Source organism: Tetranychus urticae, chromosome 3, assembly GCF_039701765.1.
Source record: "Tetranychus urticae isolate SD_2017Ah chromosome 3, NJAU_TeUrti_SD_1.0, whole genome shotgun sequence".
In the NCBI taxonomy this organism is placed as follows: Eukaryota; Metazoa; Arthropoda; class Arachnida; order Trombidiformes; family Tetranychidae; genus Tetranychus; species Tetranychus urticae.
Window position 1 is genome coordinate 4,679,905 of NC_142960.1, and position 16,428 is coordinate 4,696,332.

Genomic DNA, 16,428 nt, shown 5'->3' on the forward strand with positions numbered 1-16,428 from the left:
CTCAGAGACTTTAAGTTTGCAAGTTATTATTTTATTAATCTTGACATCAATGAAAATGGAAATTACATGTAGCAAGTTTCAATTTTTGACCAAATTCGCAGCCTAAAACGGCTTTTACAAAAAAACCTCAATCTGTTGTGAGGTTTAACAGCTTTATGAGCAAAATTAAAGAGTAAGAGAATGTTAAACAATTTTTCACCTTTTAAAACAAAATGTGGTTTGACTAAAAATTTCGATTACAGTTGACTGTGCATGGAATGAAAAGAGTTTAAATACAATGAGGTAATCAAAGGGATAGTATGAAATGAGTGCATCAACGATAAAATATTTACAATGGTTTTTGATTTACAAAATGAGTCAACTTAAATTGTTAAAGTTCTTACGAAAAAATTGGACAATTGATGTGAAAATGAGCTTTTAGTAAGTTAACATAATTAATATTCAATTAAATTAAGGCTCAATCAGGTTTAACAACCTTGTTCTGATGTAGAACGATAAAATAATAAAAAGTAATAATGAATAATAGGTAATATAATAATTGTAAAATTAATAAATTAATTACAATTTAAAAGAAAAATTTGAAAATTAAAACGTTTTAAAGCAGCCCGATCTTGTTGAGTCTTTCTGGTTCACTGCAGCTGTGTTTTTTGTTCAAAGAGATATTTTCTTGTAATTGTTTCACAATTTGACTAAAGGCGGGACGTTGTCCAGATAACGGAGACCAGCAACTGGCCACTAAATTACGGATCACGTTGCTACCCTTAATGTGGAGGACACTTTCATGATGGCCGTTGCCAATTAACCAAATTATGGAATGAGATTGAAGTCTTTGATACGGAAATTTACCGGTCATCAACTCGAAAAGGATTGTTCTGTGATTGGAAAGTAAAACAATTAATATTCTGAATCATTGAAACTCATTTTTGCAAAATAATCAACTCACCCAAAAGCGTAGACATCAGATTCTGGACTAAATCTTCCATTGTATTTTATAAAAGGAGGTTCAACTTTGATACATCTCATTAGTTGCGGACATAAGTACGATAAATATCCACGAGTAACGGCACCATAATCAGAACTGAAAAACAAATGAATAATTAAATAAATGATTTCCATGAAAGTAAAAGCAAAAAATGCAAAATAATCACAAAATGTACTTACCCATTGTAGCTATAAATTGCTGATCCTTGATCGATTAAACAAATTTTAACTTTACTTTCGAGAATTATGTTATTTGAAGTTAATCTTTTATGAATGATTCCTTTGGCATGAAGGTAACCCATAGCCTGGAAAAAACAAATAATTCAAGTTAGTAATACAATTAGGTAAATAAGGTGAAATTTTTTTGGTTACCCAAGTTTAGTTGTAAAAAAAGGCATAAATACTGCATAAAGTTGAATGGGTTTTCAAAGGTAAATGTTAATACAGATAAATTGCTAAGCAAACTTTCCTTTCTGCCCTTGGGGTCAAAATCTTTTTTAAGTAACATACAAGGAACAAGGAAAGGACAACTTGGTCCAGAAGTTAAGGTCAAAATATTGTAAAGGTAGACTTAATTTAAATAAAATTGAAGCAAACAGTAGACTGTCGTTGAGGTTCCAGCCTATTCATGGCTTTCTTTGGCAAAACCTTTTTTTTTGACCATATTGCTAGCAAGATCGATAAGTTTTAAGATATCTTCGGCAATCAAAGACACAAGAGGAAAAAAATTTTTCAACAATTCAACAAATGACCTTTCACCCTCAACCTGTCCAGCCTAAAAGGAGCTACAGCTACAACCCCTACGCGTTCAATGAAAATGAGCTGTTAGACCGCCTCAAGATGAATGCTTAAGCTCCTAGAGCTTCTTTTATTTCATCTTTTCTCTCTGTCTAAGTTTCTTTCTTTACTTTTCTTTTGTAAAGCAAGATAAAGGCAGCACACGACAGACGCACGTATTTTGTTAGTGCGTGTTGGTAAAAGCCTGTAACGATTATTACCCATTATGTTACCAAGTTTGCTTAATATCCATAAGGATGACTTTGATCTTTGAATAGGGAAACAAGGCTACCAAGAAAAACGCAAAATCAAAGACAGTTTTTGCATAAATTTTATGCTGACGCCTGTGAACTTTGGAGCGTGTGCAATTACAGTTCACAGCAAAACAAGATGAAGAAATGATTAGTGTCTGTTGTAATGAATATAATTGATTAATAGCACATAGTTTTAGATGATAATGGAAAGCTGAAAACAAAATTGGCGACTGCAATCAACAGTTGTGTTTACAAAAGCAAATTAGGAGGACTAAAAAGTCGTTAACCAGAATAAACATAAATTCGACAATTTGATTTAGACTCAAGTAAAAGCAAAAACTGAAGTGAATTAAGTAGGATTAAAAAAAAGTTAATTTGGTTAGCAAAAAAAACAGAAAAATTAGCACAAAATTGTATAACAAGCAGGAAAACAAGGAAAAAAAACAATCGAAACAATTGGAAATGCTTATCATTTTCCTATTACAATATTTGTATCTTTTTTTGTGATTGAGTGGGACAGGACTCGGTCAAGTTAAAATTAAGTGAAACATGGATTAATTATGTCTAGCAATGGTTTGCAATCAACTGTAAAAGAAGCGAAAATAATGGTTGAATAAATTTTCTGCAGCTTCAGAAATGATTTTACCAGGGATTTCCAGGTATATACTTTATCAACCAGGTAGAATGACCTTGCATCAGAAAACATCACACAACTATTGATTCCATCTGCCTTTGAAGACTGAAAGGTAAAACTAAAAGCAACAGTCAACAATCAGCTCGAACAGACGTTCATCAAGCCTAAGGCAAACTTTCATAGGTAAAATGTTTACCGGTGTAAGGGTAAGTGGGTAGGTCAACTGGACCACCAAGATGAAGTGAGACAGAAAAAGAGAGAGAGAAATATTTTCAATGGAAATCCAGACTAATAGTAGACCCTATTAACTCTTTCACTTGACCATTTTCCAGTAACAAGGTAAAACTTTAAACACACAATATGCATTACTTCATTTTCTCAGTGTCAACAGTAAAATAAAGTGAGCTGACAGTTAATTAAGTCAAGGTGAATTGTTTGAATAATCCCAAGTTTACTTAAGTGGTTTAATCTCACTATAATTTGTATACCATGTTGTAGTAATTAGAGTTAAATTGTTTATTTGTCCAATCAGTCTATCAGCAAATATTACTTAAATAGAGTCAAGATTAGTATGCGAAAGAGGGCTAAACAAAAGTAACCAACGATGGGTGCAATAAATTGTTAAATATACAGTTTAAAAAATATTACCTGAGCAATTTGTCGAGCAATATTGATCCTATTGGGAGGCGATATTACTTGATGTTTCACATGAATATGTTCGAGTAAAGATATTCCTTTTCTCATACTAGAAGAAAGACAAAAAAACAAGGAAAACATTATTAGTAAATTTGCAATTAGTAATTATTAGAAATTAATTGCACATTGAATTGATTGTTACCTGGTAATGACGGAAAGATTTGGTGAATCAACACAGGCACCCATGAAAAGAACGATGTTCTCATGACGAACCATACAAAGTTGAGCAATTGTGTCCCAAAAATTGCTTACATCATCATCTTTGGTATCTTTGAATGTATGAATTAACACTTCACCATGCCAATGGCCTCTACATGACGGGAGAAAGAGAAATTGTGTGATTTAGAATAAAATTCAATAATTGAAATTTGATAGCAAATAGTTTGAAAGAAATACTTACTTGTAAATAACACCATTTTGACCAACCCTTAAAGGTTTTTCAAAATGAAGGTCTTTGTAAGGGATTGACCATTCCTTAATTGCTTCTTCCACATCCAGATCTCTAGATTGTCGTCTGGTAAATGCAATATTGCAAGAAAATATAAAATTAATTTCAACAATTTGATAGAATATTAGTTTGCAATAGTTTATAATTTGAAACTGATCAGTTTAGACTACAGTCAACAATGAGCTAGCAGATTGTACTTTTTTTTGTTTCAAACCTTTAGTGGCTCAACTAATGTTTTCAGGTAAATTCAGTGATGTAAGATTATCAAGTTAAAAAATCAAAGACGGAAGGTAAAGTTCGAGGTAAAGCCAATTTGTGATCAATTGAATGGAAAACAATTTAGTAACTGAAGCTGAAAAAGGTTGAAAAATTGCATTTCCTACCTGCTATAGCTACTGTTTGTTTTAATGGGATAAAAGATGAGTTGAGTATCGAGAAAAAAAAGTTGATTGAACATTTAATTTAAATTGTCTGGGCGTGTTTATGAATTGATAGCGTCACTGAATAAAAAAGCTTTGTTTAATGAAACAATGCAATGGCAAGGTTTGTCCGCATCTATTTTAAAATTATATTGTTTTTTTAATTAATGAACAGCTCAATCAACAATAGCTGCCTATTAAATCATTCACAGACAAAGACGTCAACATGATCTGAAACAAGTATTTAATTATAGAAAATGATTAATAATTAATCAATAAGGTTGCCTATGAGGTAAACTTGAAACCATTATTAATCATAAACAAATGATGAATCTATTTCTAAGCTAAGATGGCGGGAACTGATCGTTTCACTGCATAACCTTAATAAGAATGAATGACTCAATAAATAATAATCGGTACGTAAATGCAAATTAATAATGAATGCACTTAATGTACAAATGATTCAATTTGTGAATTAAAATTCATATTTACCTGGATGGATTGAAATTTTTATCGTAGTCATCTTTTTCGGGTAAAAAATCGTCAATACTACTGATCACTGTTGTGGATTGAGGCCAAGTTGCACAAAGTCGTTCACAAACAGCTTTCTTATGTTCAATGCTAAGAGTTCGAGCTTTTGCAAGGGCATTGTGTTTGCCAAACCTTCCTGATTCATCGGGTCTGGTTAATGCATCAATGGTGTAAGCAGAGGGCTTACCATCAGTCTCTGAATCATCGAATGCATTTTCACAAATGTTTGGATCATCGATGTCTACACATGTCGTATCCAAAGTGGGCACAACCAGAGAGGCAGCAAAATAACGAGCTGGAGAACTAGTACCAAGGCAAGTTGGACGCTGATATGTTTGAAGTGAAGGATGAGCCGGACTAGTGGCACGATTTTCCGAATTGGATGATGTAGATGATGAACGTTTTGAGGCTGTCTTGAAGAAATGTTTCAATTTTTTGTGGGCAACTTTTTCATCGAAAAAACCAAATTTGGTTTTGGATTGTTTCTCAGTTGGCGAAGGTGAAATAACAATAAGCTCCTTTGATCGTCTTCGGTGGGATAACCAGTGGGCCACTTTAATTAAACCAGAAATTGGCGCCGGTGTAGGATGATTTTTACTGGATGAAAAAAACATGAGACACATAATTGTTTAGTAATAGTAACTGTTTTGATTGCACAAATATACAAAAATTAAACTGTGAACTGGAGTAAGAAAGGTTGAAAACAATGGACACTTCGAAGAGGAAGAGGAACAAGGAACCAAAAATACAAAAATGGGATCAAAAAAGCAGAAGGTTGCATGGATCAAGTTAACTTTGCAAACATTGGACATAGAGTGAAAATTTCGATCATCATATCATCAATAACACAGCTACAGTCATGAATCGATAGAGAGTCAAACCAAAGGGAGAGAAAGAGAGAACTAAATGGTTAAAGAGAGAGAGAGAGATAGAGAAGGGAGAGAGAAAGAAATTGAAAAACATTTGGCAAAAGCGATGAACCAAATGGTTATAAAAAAGACAGAGAAAGAAGAAAGGTAGCAAGGAAAGAGTGAAGAAAGAAAGAGAGAAAAAGAAGAGAAGACAGACGGCAGATGCTCGTGTTATTGGCCTAAGGGTCCAATAATTTGGCACACGGTCCTTCTTAAGTTAACGCGTGCCGCTTTCTTAAACAAGAAAACATGAAGAAAGAAGAGAGAAGAAAAAAAAATGTTAAGTGAAACGCGTTTACAGGTTAACGTCCATTCTTCTTCTCTTTAGGTGCCTTCGATGGTCTTTGTTGGTCTTATTTTTTTTCTTCTTCCCTTTCTCTTCTTATCTTCCTTATTCCTCTCTTAGCTCACTAGTTCTTTCCCTCTTTGTCGCTCCCTTTATCATCACTCTGATTCGCTGTTAAATTGCTTAACCTCTCTAGTAACCGAGCTGTCTAAACCATGATATTAACCTTTTTTGTGGAGACTGTTAGGCTAAGGATTCTTTGGTTTTACTGTTAAATGAAACTGAAAACTGATAAGAGTGGCGACTAATTGTCTAGACAACAGAATTAATTCACTTCTTTCTTTTCTCTTTTCCATTTCTTAATCCATTCTTTAATTTGATCAAAATTTTGGTTCCCACACAAGATAAGGAAAAGACAATTTTACTTACTTTGGACAATCGAGATCCATTTCAACATTAAAAATGTGTTGATGTTGACAGTGATGTTAACGATGATTTTGATGATTTTAATGATGTTGTTGTTGATATTAAAGTAACTGTTACATTAGGCTTCGTTTTAATATTCAAGATTAAGCTTGTTCGCATGGCAAACCTCATGGCTTCAAATGGTCGTAACTGGTTATACTTTTTTTTTGTTGCATCTGAAGCTCACTTAATATATATTTTTGTGCTTGAGAAGGAGGATGAAGATGAGGATGAAGATCCAGGGAAGCAAGTCAATAGAGAGGAAGAAGAGAGAGTGAAAAAGAGGAGGAAGAAAGAGGAAATTAGAAGAGAAGATCAAAATCGATAAAACTCCCAGGCTTCAGGGAGTCAAAATCCATACACATTCAACTCTAACAGTGTAAGTGTATAAACTCAACCTTCTCACTTTGCGTCTTTTTGTCTAATATTACATTGTTTATTTCCACTTGTAACTTATCTTTAATATTATCATCATCATTACAAGTAAAACTCCAACATTTCATCCATTTTTAGATGATTATTAATAAGTTTTCCTAATCATAAGATTCCATCTTTTCATGCACCTTTACACCTTTACCTTTGAATGACAAATAATTGTTACCATTAAACTAACAAATAAGGTTAACAGTTGAAATTGTTTCGATGCACTGTAAACTCATTATAAATAAAATGTAAGTCAATAGATGGTGCTTACGCTACTGTATGAAAATTGTCTATTTTCAAATCCATTTCTGAGGTTAACAACTTAATGTTAAAATATTTTGTACTTTGATTAATTAATAAACAATTTTTAATATAATGTCGACTTATTTTCAGTATCTATGATAAAAGTTCATTAGTGTCACTGAAATGTAAATCTTAAGCTAATTTTGGTTATAAGCTGCGATAAACAACCAGGAAAAACCAAAACTTGAATTGATTCATTTAGTATGTGAATAGTGCAATTGTTTATTTTTTTGATAAGTATAATGAACGGAGACTTGATTAAAGATTTACTGAAATTAATTTTGTTGATTGATAAAAGCCTTTCACTTTAATTATATCCAGTTGACAACTTATAGTTGATTGATTACCATGGATTGTGTTACAAGTTACAACAGTTGATACTGAAGGAGATTCATAGAGAGTGATGGTAATCAAGGAGTACACCATAATTTGATCTAGTTGAACCAGTTTATCGGAACCAAAAATCAACATAAATTACCCTTGATAAGATGTGAAAATACAATTATAACTATACATCGCAACGTCTTAGTTATCGATGTTATAAATGGTTGTGATTAACGTGAGTTATCCTTAACATTATCCAGTCTTGCGGTGAAACCAACTCAACTTTACTCAACGATTCAATTTACCATTCAAACTTGTGCTAAATTGTTACTGTTACTGTTACAGCTAAATCCACCCGAAAGATAATTGTATAAATTATTTTATTCAAGGTAAATTTTGAATTCACATTCTTCAACAATTTAAATTAAAATTGATATTTGTGACTAGTAAGGACCAATCAATATGAATTTGTTTGAACATCAAACCTTGGATGAATGGAAATTTAAGTTTCAAATTGGTTTGGTTTCAATTTTTTGATTTATTTGTGTTCCATTTTTGATTAACTCTTGATTGTCACTGGATCACAATAAATACTTGATTATCTTTAGTTTTATTTTGTAAATCAAACATCTGTTTTTTATTATTTATAATCAACATCAATAATTGTATTTGCGTTTGCTTTTTTATTTAAATGTGATTCTCAATGAGAGATGTTAACATTAACAATAGTCAAATGGTAATGTTTAACAAAATTATGATCAACTGTTTGGTTATGAATCACTGATTCCTACACAGAAGACATGATTGATTGTTAATTAACTGCCATTGTTTTTAAGTTATCGATTAAATTGTTTCCTTTGTGCATAAAACATTCATTTTTGTAGGCTTTAGCTATTGGTTTAAGTTTGATATTTGATGGAAGCAAAATGATTATTAGATGTAAAATGCTTGATCACATTTAGCATTGGAATGATGATCATTGGATTTATTTCAATCCAAAATGAACTTGATTTACAATACATTTTATCATAATCAATTCTGGCTAAGCAAAGCCATTTTTGCCTCAAATAATAGTCAGACATAAACATTATAATCAGTTAAAAGTAAAGCAGATGATCATTGGAATCATTTCAGCTTTGCAAATCAGTGAAATAATCTTCTCATCTTTTTCACTTTTTCAGTAACAATTGGATGTAGTTTGCCTTTTGATTGCTATGGTTGCCTCTATTAAGTCCATTGGTTTAATCATTTCGATGATTTGTTTAATTTTGATCCATTCAACGGACCAACAAATGGTTACAAATGAAAGCTATTGCTTGACCAAAATGAATTCGTCCCTAACTACCTGTGAAGGTAACCTTGAAAATCGCCTTGATCTTTCCCATCAACCTGATGATTTTGAAATATCAGGCTCTCATTGCTGTTACTTGGCTGAATTTACTCATTGTGTGGAAACTTTGACCCAGGAAAAGTGCTCTAAACAACTAAATGATTTATATTCATCTGGCAATTTTTCAATCACTACTAAAATGATTCATCGATGCAAAAATTACTCTCTCTATGTAAGTCCCAATCTTAACAATTTAAACTCAAACTCAAATAACCAGTAAAACATTTGTCCAACTGTTAAAAAAGTTGCTGTCTTTGCATATTTGGACAATAATCTAGACAATCAGCTAATGTACTTTGAGATTGTTACAATGTTAGCGAATTAAGTAATTCATTTCTTTATCTTAAATATTCAAAGCAAGGCCACTTGATCATCTATGTTGATCTAGATTCCAATATACACTCATTAGCATTCAATCTTGAGTCGATAATTTGTGTGATCAACCATTAACCTAAAATTATTGATTAACCCTAATTGATTTTCATTGTAATTGTTTCTTTCCATTTAGGGAGTAACTTGTACTCTTTTAATCCATATAACTTATATCATTGCCGCTGCCGTGATTCTTGGAGCGATTGCGGTTGTTTGTTGTGTTATTGGATATCGTCGTTGGCATATGCTAAGGAAGGAAGCTAAGCAAACTGTCAATCCATTTAATAAATATTGAAATATAAATTTGATGGCTTCAAATTTTCTCCTTGTAACTCCATTGATAGATAAAAATTATGTATTACCATTTTTGTGGCCATTATTCAACATGATTTACCTCTTTTATACCATATTGTACCATTCAATGATTTATATAATTACCATAAATACTATTGTGTTTAAGATGAACAGTCATCAAAGTAAATACAGTAAGATCCCAGATCATGAGAATACCTTGAACTAGCTTATTTACACTATTATGTGAGATTCTCATTATTTGATATCTCTCTGTACTAGTAAAATATATTGGAAAATGATAAATTTAAATATTTCGAAAATAAAATCCGAAAGATTGTCAATCATAATTACTTACATTATTAATACAATTGAGAACTCAATACGCAGATTGAAATGCTAGAATCAATTCCAAATGTTTTGAGCAAAACCGAGTTTGTTTATAGAAATATGTTTTGATAATCGAATTGAATTAGTTTGATTATTGAATGATTGAAATAAGATGAGTAAATAATCAGAAATCTGTTTATCGTTAATTTTAAAGTTATTATTAAGGTTTAGGTTACAGAGATAAGAAAAAGTTATTCAAACAGTATAAGTGAGAAAACGTTAAATGGACATTTTAACGTCCAATTCATCGAGTTAAAGAGTCAACTGTAATCATTCTTCTTTTTGTGATTCCTCAGTTGGTTTAGCGTTAGCATTAGCTCTGCTTGATGCTTCCTTTTCTAGTGTTTCCCGTTTCTTGGAACCTGAGACAATATCATCAATTCTAAGTAAAATAACAGCAGTCTGAATGGGAATAAAATAAACGTTAGTTAATTCAAATAAAATGACATAAAAAGATCAACATACTTCAATTGCAGTTTTATAAGCTTGCAATTTAACAGCCAAAGGTTCCCAAATATCGAGAGTTTTCATATCGACGATAGCCCCAGTGTCACCATCAATTCCCCAAGTTTTAAATTCATCAGTAACATGTTTAGCTCGAAGCTCTGTAAGAGTTCTGATTGTGTTTCCTCCACAATTTTGAATGAGTGTTCTAGGAATTACTTCAAGAGCTCTGGAAATAGCTCTATAAGGCGATTGAGTTACTCCAGTAAAACTTTTAGCCTTATCACTCATTAACTAGTTAATAATAACGAGAAGTAAAAAAATCGATATGAGATTAATGTAAAAATAAAAGAAAAACACAAAAAGGTTTAACGATTCATAAACAACCAATGAGTTATAAACAATAACACAGGATGCACAAAATAAAAAAATAATACCTTTCCAACTGCCATTTCAACGGCACCACCACCAGGCACGATGAAAGGTTCAAGGAGAATGTTTCTAGCAACACACATTGCATCTTGTAAGTTTCGCTCAACCTCTCCGAGAATGTCTTTGCTTGGACCACGTAATAAAATTGTACATGCCTTTGGATTTTCACACTCTACTATGAATGAAAAGTACCTAGAAACAAAGAACAATTAAAAACTGCGAATAAAGACAAAAAATTCTGGACTTACTCATCTCCGATTTTTTGCACTTCGAAAAGCCCAGCTTTTAAACCGATATCTTCTTCCCTAATTTCATCAGTACGGTTAACAATGGTGGCACCGCAAGCTCGTGCAAGACGGTTGTTATCAGTTTTCTTTAAACGTCTCAAAACTGATATATTGGCTTTGGCAAGGAAATGTTGAGCCAAATCCGATACACCCTTTTCAGTTACTACAAGATCTGGTTTAAATTTGATAATATCAGCACATACTGCTTGGATATAATCTTCTTCGATTTGAAGAAGAGCAGTAAAATCATTTTCTTTGGTCATTTCAATGTCAGTCTGAGATTAAAAAAAGTTTTTTAGACAAATGCTTAAAATTTAAAATTCAATGACAACTTACCTGACTTTCTCCTTTTTTGTATTCCAACCCACAGTCGAGAAGAAGAATTCTTGGTTTTTCAATACGTCTGAAGGGAAATGAATGAATTAATATTTGCTATCAAATTCAAGTTATCAATACAAACCTTCGCATTTTGGAGTGAATCACGTCTTTATTAAACATAACTCCCTTCAATACTTTTGAATCTTCCAAAACACCGCCGGGGACCTTTTCAATTTTGGCATAACGTTTTATGTCAATTTCTTTTCGTCCATTATCATCAATATAAACTGTCTTTACCGCATCTAAGGCTAATCTACAAGCAAATTCACCACTAATAGAATAGAAAAAATTATATTAGACATGAAAGTTATGATCGATGCCGTTTGAGATATGACATACGTTTTACCAAGAATTTTCGTTCCGATACAGCATTGAATAACTTGTAAAATCTGCTGTTCATTATTGAGATCTATTGGTAAAGCGACATCCTTTTTAAGGAATTCAGTCATATCATCTAAAGCTTGTCTGTAAGCACTGATAATGACAGTTGGGTGCATATTTCGCTCCAAAAATGGCTGAGCTACAGCCATAAATTCTCCAGCCAGAATTATCACAGAGGTAGTACCATCTCCAACTTCCTCATCTTGAGTTCGACTAATTTCAATCATGGTCTTAGCAGCAGGGTGTTGAACTGTAATTTCTCTTAAGATAGCATTACCGTCATTAGTCATAACAATAGAACCCATGGGATTCATGAGCATCTAGATAAATAGCAACGATAAATAAAGATCAATCAGTTTAAGAAAAAAATGATAAATTTAACCAAACTACCTTAAGCATAGATTTCGGACCTAAGCATGTCCTGATCACATCAGCGATAGCCTTAGCAGCTCGGACATTTTCAAGTTGAACCTTACGACCAGATTCTCTCTTGGTGCCCTGACCTGAAAAAATAATCCAGAATTTAAGTTAGTGAAATTAAATGTAATATGAAATAACAAAAAAACAATGCAACCAAACCCATTCACGCCTTAAGTAGATAGATAAGTAAATAAAGAGATAAAATAAACTTACTTAGAACAAGAATTCGGGGTGCTTCCATTCCAAACATAGCGATGCAAGTCTAAAATAATTCTTTAACGAAAAATTATGAAAAGACAATAAAAATAGAATACTTAAATAGATGAAATTAATTTAATTGAAAATGAGATGCACGTTCAAAATTAAATCAGACAATGCTTCAATTCAATGCTTGTAAAAACCACTAATCGATGTCAGTCTATCGATATTGATTGTTATTTTCACTTTATTTTCTCTTAAAATAACAAGATTTAAGCATTTTTGGTTTATAGACGTTTATGTTGTTATTGTTTTTAATCTGCTTAAGTTGGTCCAATAATCAGTTTAATTTATATTAGTCCATTTCCAAAGCATCTTGAGGTAAGGCTTTCATATTTTTCTGTTTCATTTCTTTTCACACTGCAACCAGTCTCATTACTTTTCTTTCAAATTATTTATATTCAGTTGTTTCATAATGGTACCAAAATATGGTAATCGAGTCGGCTGGACGCCTAAAAGTGTTGATGACTTTGCTGACGGAGGAGCTTATCCAGAAATCCATGTTCCTCAATTTCCAATCTCTGACAAAGGGAATCAAATCGTTAAAAAAGATTTGGTCGCCAGTTTTTTACCTCCATCTGATCTCACTCCAGTTGAATTGGCTACTTTAGAAGAAGACAAATTGGTTAAACCCAAGCCAGAGGACCTCAAATCAAAATTAGAATATGCGAAAGCTGCGCTACAAGCAATGGCCGAAAATAAGATATCATCCTCTCTTCCTACTCGTCGAGCTGAGCCTGTCGAGGCAGCTAAATACATCAAATATGTGCCTCAACAAGCTTCATCTCAGTCAAAAATTATTAGGATGGTCAGTATTCAAAAAGATCCATGTGAACCACCGAAGTTCAGAATAAACAAAAAGATCCCCCAAGGACCACCTTCTCCTCCAGCACCAGTTCTCCACTCTCCACCTCGTAAACCCAGTGTCAAAGATCAGAAAGAATGGAAAATTCCTCCATGTATATCTAATTGGAAAAACCCTAAAGGATTCACAATACCTTTGGATAAACGATTAGCAGCTGATGGTAGAGGCAGTCAATCAGTTCAAATTAATGAAAATTTTGCAAAACTGGCTGAATCATTGTATGTAGCTGATAGAAAAGCCCGTGAAGGAGTTGAAATGCGCGCACAAATGGAAAAGAAAGTGGCTCAAAAAGAGAAGGAAAAGAAGGAAGACATTCTCAAGAAACTTGCACAGAAAGCAAGAGAAGAAAGAGCTGGACTCAAGAGGTCTGCGGGACCTGCTGAAGACGAAGAAGAACGTAATCAAATTAGGCAAGAAAGACAAAAAGAAAGAAGACGAGAACGAAACATTGAAAGGTCTGCTCCACATCTTAAAAGTAAACAAGAACGTGAACGAGAAATCACGGAACAAATCGCTCTCAATTTGGCGAATCCTAAAGCATCCTCCAATGAGCTTCAATTCGACCAAAGGCTCATCGATCAAACTCGAGGTTTATCCAGTGGGTTTACTGAAGATGATGAATACACAGTCTACGATAAACCCTGGAAAACGGCAAATGAACTTGGTAAAAATATCTACCGTCCACGTAATACCAATCAAGACACTGAAGATGATCTGGCCAAGATCACCGGCAAATCATTCTCTGGTGCTAAACAAGGAGATCGTGATGGTCCAGTTCCGTTTGTTGCTGCTAATACATCTAATCAAACTGTCAACGAAGATATCTTTGGTATTGATACATTCTTGAAAGAAGCTAAAAGATCTACTAAAAGAAAACGTAATTGATAATTTTAAGAATCAATTTAGCTGAATAAATTACTTTTTTGCTTGTAAAAATAAATTTTTCATTTAATAATTTCTCTTTCTTATTCATTTATTACGTGAATTAATTTTTGCAACTACTTTGGAAGATTTTGAAAGTCAATTTTAAATTTTAATTTAATTTCTCGGAAATTTTATCGGTTAATTAAAGGGTGTAACACTTAAAAAGGCACAAATGAAGGAGGTAACAAGAAAGCATATCTTACCTTAATCACAAAATTTGGTGACATCGCTTAAGATAATAATGAAGATTTCGAAGCAACAGATTAGGTTTTGGTTTCATTGTCTCTGTTGCTTCATTATTATCTTAATCAATATCGTCAAATTTTGTGATTAAGGTAAGATTAGCTTTCTTGTTACCTCCTTCATTTGTGCCTTTTTAAGTGTTACACCCTTTATTTAAGCAGCAAAATAACATTGATCAAGTTAGGGGCAAAGAAATTTTGAATGTGAAAAATAAGTTACTTTAGTCATTCAGCAGTATGAATAAGCTATTTCCACAGTCATTCCTGTTGAAATAGGCTCTATTATTCAGCATAACTTGCAAGGAGCACAATTTTGTTTTGAATAAGTCAACTTTATTTAGTTAATTGCCAATCGTCAAATCGCCTTTATTGTTGTTTATCTTTTAGTTAAAGTCATCCTGTACCGTATATCTTCGCAATGGAAGCTGTAATTGGAATAAATTTCAACGACTTTTCTCTGATCGCTGCAGATACTCATGCAGTGTTTAGTATTATTTTTGTTAAAAATGATGTCGACAAAATTTACACTTTGAGTGATAATTTACTGATGGGGGTCATTGGTGAAGCTGGCGATACAGCTCAATTTGCTGAATTTATTAGTAAAAATATTCAGCTCTTCAAGATACGAAACGGATTTGAATTGTCGCCCAAATGCGCCGCTTTATTCATCCAAAGGAACATGGCTGATTATTTGAGAAGCCGGACACCATACCATTGTAATCTTGTTTTGGCTGGTTTTGATAAAGAAAAAGGACCCCAAATGTTCTATATTGATTATCTTGCAACTCTCGCTGAATTACCCTATGTTGTTCATGGTTATCCTATGATGTTCACTTTAGGTCTTTTGGATAAAGATTACCGGCCAGACATGACTGAGGAAGAAGCTATCAAGTTGATGACAGATTGTATTTATGAAATTAACACTCGATTCGTTGGTTCACTTAAAAACTATGTTGTCAAGAAGCTGGATGCCAATGGTGTTAAAAGATTACCTGATATTTGTGTTACCAAACCTAAAAACTCCTAATACTATTGTCAACCTTTCGTATAAGAACATTTGATAAATCGATGTTTAATTTGACTATTTCTTTCTACTTTATTTCTCATAAGTCATGCCTCTCACCAAAATTGATAAATATGGGATTGATATGATAAAAATGATATTTCGTTATTCTCTCCAAGCATTGTAAAGTATAGATAAGCTTGACTAAAAAATTGACACAAAAAATTTGTAGGAAGGGTATCAATGTCAGTATCATTTTAACCCTTGTATTTACTGGTAGAATTCATTTTCGTGCATTTATCTGATATTCAGATAGCATCAGGGTTCCAGTGCTAAAAATTTTCAACTTCATTCTCAAATTATGATTGTTGGACGATTGAATTTATAAGGACTCGAGCCTATTATTCCGATAATATATTGAGGTATTAATAGATTTTCATTAGCAATGGATTTATAGTAACAAAGAAAATTTAGACAAAAATTAGATGTACTATCAGCATTTATCAAGATTCGGATTAATATAAGGAATTTAAAGGAAATCTGTTGGCTTGTAGGGACATATTCAAAACCATAGAAACATGATTTTTGAACACGAATACGAAAATATTGAGTAAAAGTGTCGATTTTAGTTAATCGAAGATAACTGTGCGTGAGAAGAGCCATTGGCTCTGTTTTAAAAGCAAAAACTCAGCCAAGTAAACGGCAATATTGCGTATTTAGAGGTTCTTTTTGATATAAAAGTAGAAACTTAATGGGTTTACAGGGCCATGGAAACTGAATTCATTAGTTTTATTACAAAATATCTGTGCTTTCGCTTTTTTAACAGGTTTACCCTGGTATTGAAAATGTTTGTTGTTACTCAAAAGACACAATAAACAACACAATTGGCATGTTTATAA

At 32.6% G+C, this 16,428-nt stretch overlaps 5 protein-coding genes across 6 annotated transcripts; 3 read left to right on the top strand and 2 right to left on the bottom strand.

Moving 5' to 3' along the window:
* Window positions 1–11: 11 nt before the first annotated feature.
* On the bottom strand, window positions 12–6,665 carry LOC107371761 (kinase suppressor of Ras 2). Of its 2 annotated transcripts, XM_015939918.3 has the most exons (8): window positions 6,367–6,665; window positions 4,702–5,337; window positions 3,743–3,856; window positions 3,485–3,652; window positions 3,295–3,391; window positions 1,162–1,286; window positions 944–1,078; window positions 12–872 (listed from the first exon to the last, which is right to left on the bottom strand). In XM_015939918.3, the coding sequence occupies exons 1-8, from the start codon at window positions 6,384–6,386 to the stop codon at window positions 596–598; spliced, it is 1,572 nt and encodes a 523-aa protein (XP_015795404.1). In that variant the 5' UTR covers window positions 6,387–6,665; the 3' UTR covers window positions 12–595. The 2 variants fall into 2 exon arrangements, with proteins under 2 accessions (XP_015795404.1, XP_015795401.1); XM_015939915.3 differs by lacking the exon at window positions 6,367–6,665 and having other exon boundaries at window positions 4,702–5,997.
* Window positions 6,666–7,710: 1,045 nt separating this feature from the next.
* LOC107370932 (uncharacterized) lies at window positions 7,711–9,849 on the top strand. Its single transcript, XM_015938891.3, has 3 exons — window positions 7,711–7,841; window positions 8,634–9,014; window positions 9,351–9,849. The coding sequence occupies exons 2-3, from the start codon at window positions 8,667–8,669 to the stop codon at window positions 9,507–9,509; spliced, it is 507 nt and encodes a 168-aa protein (XP_015794377.1). The 5' UTR covers window positions 7,711–7,841; window positions 8,634–8,666; the 3' UTR covers window positions 9,510–9,849.
* Window positions 9,850–10,012: 163 nt separating this feature from the next.
* Window positions 10,013–12,607, bottom strand: CCT3 (chaperonin containing TCP1 subunit 3). Its single transcript, XM_015939339.2, has 9 exons — window positions 12,451–12,607; window positions 12,208–12,320; window positions 11,776–12,137; window positions 11,519–11,707; window positions 11,395–11,461; window positions 11,020–11,333; window positions 10,777–10,963; window positions 10,361–10,633; window positions 10,013–10,297 (listed from the first exon to the last, which is right to left on the bottom strand). The coding sequence occupies exons 1-9, from the start codon at window positions 12,485–12,487 to the stop codon at window positions 10,166–10,168; spliced, it is 1,674 nt and encodes a 557-aa protein (XP_015794825.1). The 5' UTR covers window positions 12,488–12,607; the 3' UTR covers window positions 10,013–10,165.
* Window positions 12,608–12,715: 108 nt separating this feature from the next.
* On the top strand, window positions 12,716–14,315 carry Bx42 (Puff-specific protein Bx42). Its single transcript, XM_015939340.3, has 2 exons — window positions 12,716–12,816; window positions 12,901–14,315. The coding sequence occupies exon 2, from the start codon at window positions 12,911–12,913 to the stop codon at window positions 14,243–14,245; it is 1,335 nt and encodes a 444-aa protein (XP_015794826.2). The 5' UTR covers window positions 12,716–12,816; window positions 12,901–12,910; the 3' UTR covers window positions 14,246–14,315.
* A 494-nt stretch (window positions 14,316–14,809) lies between these two features.
* Prosbeta4 (Proteasome beta4 subunit) lies at window positions 14,810–15,607 on the top strand. Its single transcript, XM_015939341.3, has one exon. The coding sequence runs from the start codon at window positions 14,945–14,947 to the stop codon at window positions 15,551–15,553; it is 609 nt and encodes a 202-aa protein (XP_015794827.1). The 5' UTR covers window positions 14,810–14,944; the 3' UTR covers window positions 15,554–15,607.
* The last annotated feature ends 821 nt before the right edge of the window (window positions 15,608–16,428 follow it).

What these genes read in the sequence shown, in the direction of transcription:
- LOC107371761 (XM_015939915.3), bottom strand. Translation starts at nt 5,363, where the DNA reads ATGTGTCTCATGTTTTTTTCATCCAGTAAAAATCATCCTACACCGGCG. An exon ending in CAAAATGGTGTTATTTACAA is followed by an intron (nt 3,653 to 3,742) that starts GTAAGTATTTCT and finishes CCCGTCATGTAG; the next exon opens with AGGCCATTGGCATGGTGAAG. An exon ending in TCTGATGTCTACGCTTTTGG is followed by an intron (nt 873 to 943) that starts GTGAGTTGATTA and finishes TTCCAATCACAG; the next exon opens with AACAATCCTTTTCGAGTTGA.
- LOC107370932 (XM_015938891.3), top strand. Translation starts at nt 8,667, where the DNA reads ATGGTTGCCTCTATTAAGTCCATTGGTTTAATCATTTCGATGATTTGT. An exon ending in GCAAAAATTACTCTCTCTAT is followed by an intron (nt 9,015 to 9,350) that starts GTAAGTCCCAAT and finishes CTTTCCATTTAG; the next exon opens with GGAGTAACTTGTACTCTTTT.
- CCT3 (XM_015939339.2), bottom strand. Translation starts at nt 12,487, where the DNA reads ATGTTTGGAATGGAAGCACCCCGAATTCTTGTTCTAA. An exon ending in GTCCGAAATCTATGCTTAAG is followed by an intron (nt 12,138 to 12,207) that starts GTAGTTTGGTTA and finishes CTATTTATCTAG; the next exon opens with ATGCTCATGAATCCCATGGG. An exon ending in CTTATAAAACTGCAATTGAA is followed by an intron (nt 10,298 to 10,360) that starts GTATGTTGATCT and finishes ATTCCCATTCAG; the next exon opens with ACTGCTGTTATTTTACTTAG.
- Bx42 (XM_015939340.3), top strand. Translation starts at nt 12,911, where the DNA reads ATGGTACCAAAATATGGTAATCGAGTCGGCTGGACGCCTAAAAGTGTT.
- Prosbeta4 (XM_015939341.3), top strand. Translation starts at nt 14,945, where the DNA reads ATGGAAGCTGTAATTGGAATAAATTTCAACGACTTTTCTCTGATCGCT.